Raw genomic sequence first — 3,920 nt, forward strand, 5'->3', positions numbered from 1 at the left:
TGCAATTTTATGAGAGTTTCTTTCATTAATAAAAAGCTATGTAATCTAGAAAGTCAATTCGACACTGGGCCGTTTAGTTCGCTGATTCGAGTTTTTAATTCGAGTTGAGATGTGATTTTATGTGAGAGCTTTTTACTGTAGTAAAAAAGTTAGATGTGATTGTTTATGAGAGCTTTTTACTGTAGCAAAACTCAAATTCTAAACTCGAATCAGCGAAATGAACGGGGACGTGTGTCAACTACTAGAACGGAAATCTGTGTCCCAGTTCTTATTCGATGCTAGTGTGAATGCTTATTAATATTCAATTTTAGCAGGTTTGCGTTTATAATGGTTTAGGGAACTTGTCGTATGATCGGCTGTATGCGTCTAAAGCATCGATTCTGGATTTAAGTTATTTCTAAACATGTTTTTCAACGTGCTCCATACATATTACCGTATCAAAAACAGTTTATTATTTATCAATTAACGAGAAATTCATTTATACAACTATTAAGGATTTTTGAATTTATTTTAAGAAGGAATATGTATAAATATAACCTTTGATGTGATAGGAATTACATAACAAACAATTAAGTAGTGACACATTTAAAATAATTACATTGAAAACAATTAAGCAATGACACATTTAAAGAAATTGTTTTAACTATGGATAAAAAATAAAATAGGAACACACAAAAAATGTATTTTTTAAATAAAAAAAACACCAAAAATGTATTTTTTAAAAAACACAAAAAATGTATTTTTGATTCTCTTGTTAGATTGAATTGGATTAGATTAGATTATAGATTATACAGGGATGGTAACAGGAGCTGCAGTACTGCCGGCGGTGGCGGCTAACAACCACGGTAATGGTGATTGAAGATATCGGTGAAAGAAGGGAACTAGATTTGTAATTCGCTTCTCATTCCACCAAGTGCAATTAAGGAATTAGCAGCTAGTGTGGAAAAACAATGGATTAAACCTACACAAGAAAGCAGGAACTTCTACCACCGTTGAACATCAATTTTCAAGTTTTCTTACAACACTCTGTATGCTTATTTTTTTATTTCCTCGTTCTTTTTGCAGAAGATGCACACTTTCTGGTAACCAAATCCAATGGAAGCACCAACCATATGAAACATGAATTTGGGATTCTTTTGGAATCTAAAGTCAAACCTCAAATAGACAACCAAAAATAAAGGCATGAAACATGAATTGGGAACGTCTTAAACCAAGTACCATTAAAATGGCAATCTGACTTGAATCAATCCGTCGATGAAGCCCAAAATAGGTTGGAAAACCACCAATATACAAAATAGGTTGGAAAAACCACCAATATACAACAAGACAAGTGTAACATTTTATACAAGGTCTTTACTTTACTGAGGCAACATAATCATGCATCAAATAGCAAATTAAAACTGATCGGTCTTCAACGCAAAGCGAGACAGTTAGCATCGCAGAAGGAATAGTCTCATGAAACATAAAATTGACAGCATGAGACAGCCCTTTGAGTGCATTTCAAAAACTTGACATCTTATCCTATGAAATGAAGGTGTCAAGTACTTCCTCCAAGAGACTTCGACAAAAAGGTTGCAATGGCCTTCAGAGCAAGATCTTCCGCTTGATCTTGCGTCGACCCATGGGCCTGTAGGTGCTTCTTCCCAATCTTGAAGGAGTGATCGCCACCATCAATCACATGCAAATCACTTGCGGAATTCATCTTCTTTCGAGTGGACTCCAGCTTATCCAGTGGACAGAGCGCGTCCTTGTTACCCTTCATGAATCATTTAGCGTGCAATTGAGCAAGAGAAGCACGAGAGATTATAAATATGGTGAAAGTGCAGGCGACGAAAACGGCATATATGAAAAAATAAAAAATGAAAAATGGAATCTATGGACATCTGTCCATAAGAAGTAAATCAACAAGAAATAACTAAATAAACCACTACATGGGACAAAACTGTGCTGTAGAAAAAGTACCTGCACAAACATTATGGGAGCAGTAAGTTGCAATAGAATCTCATCTCTTACTGCTCCACCCATGCCCTGAAATTGATGGAAGCTAATTAGAATAAAATTGATGACAAGTTTAAGGCTATGATAAACTGATGAGCAATCCAACCTCCCCAAAATCCTTTGACCCTTTCCAAGAGTAAGAGTGAAGGAAAGGGCAAAATGGAAGATCAAGCCAGGAAGGTAGAATGGTTTCTTGCTAATAGTCCACCCAAATGTAGAATTTTCTAGATGCAACAAAAATAAGTTCACATTTCTTTTTTATATCCAAAAATCCCCCAACTCACTTTGTGAGCCGAATTATTTTAATCTAAATGTAAACGTGAATATAAATTAGATGTATGAATAATGGCAAACCTTTAAGGGGTATCCCAAGCAAACTATTGCTGAGGCACAAATGTCTTCCTTGCAAGCGACCATGCAGCTAACTCTACCACAATAACAGGTTGAGATTAAGAAAATTAGAAACACCATTAAAGAATGGTAAGCACCGCCACTTGTAGCTATCGGTGCACATTCTTATGCAGTATTGAAAATGCAGTACATGTACTAGCATGAGAACCCGCTACCATACATCTTCTTCTTTTGTACAAAATTTCCTCCCTGAGGAAAAGGGAGGATAAAAATCAATTCTTGTAAATTGGCAAAGCCCTTCATCAGTGAGTCGTTAGAAAGCTGTTCTTTCATAACGGTGACAAGACTGTCGAAAAAACCGACTATTGTTTGTATACAGAATTAAGAATGAATAAGTGCTCATAAAGATTATAAGTATAAGAAACTAGAAAAGACTTACCTTGAGCCCATTGATTTCCCTGCCAAAATCAATGGATGACCAGGGTACTTAGCAACAGCCTCCCTGACAACATCGGCATGAAAGTCAACTAATTTTTCCGCCTTAGGAGGCGCCCTCCGTTTCCCGCCAGACATGTCTACATAGAGTCAAATTTTGTTAAAATTTAGCTCAGCAAGCTTTTGAATGTTAACCTTCAAATAACCACACAAAAAAAAAGGAGATCAACCTGTTTCCTAAATCGAGTCTCAGGAAATCTACTCTCTTTGCCTTTAGGGTGTTCTACCGGTGAGTTTTTTTTACGGTGTGCGAGTTTTTTTTAGGGAGTCTCACCCTAAATAAATTTAAAAAAAAAAAAAATCCTTGTTGTTGTAATGAAAATAAACTCACATGGATAGTCAAAGGTAACGACTTCAACAGCGTGCAGTGCTTTACCCAGCATGTCTTTCCATCTGCATCAAAATCAAAGCTTTTAGATTTTATTTGAATTTCTTATAACAAACCATAGAATTAACTCTTTAGACCATTTTTTTCCTTCAATCTTTTAACTCCTGAAATCTTTTATTGATCTAAAAAACCATAAATATTTTCAAAGCATTAAAGAATTCATTTTGGGGTTCATATAAACCGCCATAAGAACCATATCCTAGTAATAGTTGATGTAAACTGAAAAGGAATAAATCAAATAAAGAGAAAACGGACCTGATCATCCAGTCGGAAGAAGAGGGAGCACCAGCACCATGAGCGAAGACGACCACAGGGGATAATTTCTCCAAGGTCGGAGATGGCGGACATGACGTGTCATCTGCATCGTCTTCTGTCTGGTTTCTTCTCCTGCGCTTCGTAGGAGGTGACGACGCCATTGCTACTATGTTCTTCGAGCAAAAGCCCTTTCAAATGGTTCCGAAATTTTTGCTTTTTCTGTTTCTGTCACAGTAATCTCACGGAAGATTGAAACCCTAACCATGAAGCCAAGGTCAATTTTCGCGCCAAAATCAAGGTGAATATGGAAAGCGGATGGGTTGGGCGAGATGGTTCTTCTTCGGTCCAGCTGAGTGCGATAGTGGGTTGGGCTTACCAGTTTTGTCTCCCTGGTGAAAGAGTGAATCTCATTTTTAAGATACCACGAAAAAGA

The 3,920-nt window shown here is 36.7% G+C and overlaps 1 protein-coding gene across 2 annotated transcripts; it reads right to left on the reverse strand.

The window, feature by feature from the left end:
- Positions 1-1,190: 1,190 nt before the first annotated feature.
- On the reverse strand, positions 1,191-3,897 carry LOC21387399 (KAT8 regulatory NSL complex subunit 3). 2 transcript variants are annotated; one of them, XM_024165868.1, is made up of 7 exons: positions 3,488-3,897; positions 3,176-3,237; positions 2,789-2,924; positions 2,570-2,598; positions 2,353-2,423; positions 1,963-2,028; positions 1,191-1,756 (listed from the first exon to the last, which is right to left on the reverse strand). In XM_024165868.1, exons 1-7 carry the CDS (start codon positions 3,646-3,648, stop codon positions 1,538-1,540), a joined length of 744 nt encoding a protein of 247 aa, XP_024021636.1. In that variant the 5' UTR covers positions 3,649-3,897; the 3' UTR covers positions 1,191-1,537. The 2 variants fall into 2 exon arrangements, with proteins under 2 accessions (XP_024021636.1, XP_010096816.1); XM_010098514.2 differs by lacking the exon at positions 2,570-2,598 and having other exon boundaries at positions 2,353-2,425.
- Positions 3,898-3,920: the final 23 nt, after the last annotated feature.

Source organism: Morus notabilis, unplaced genomic scaffold (assembly GCF_000414095.1).
Source record: "Morus notabilis unplaced genomic scaffold, ASM41409v2 Scaffold540, whole genome shotgun sequence".
Lineage (NCBI taxonomy): Eukaryota > Viridiplantae > Streptophyta > Magnoliopsida > Rosales > Moraceae > Morus > Morus notabilis.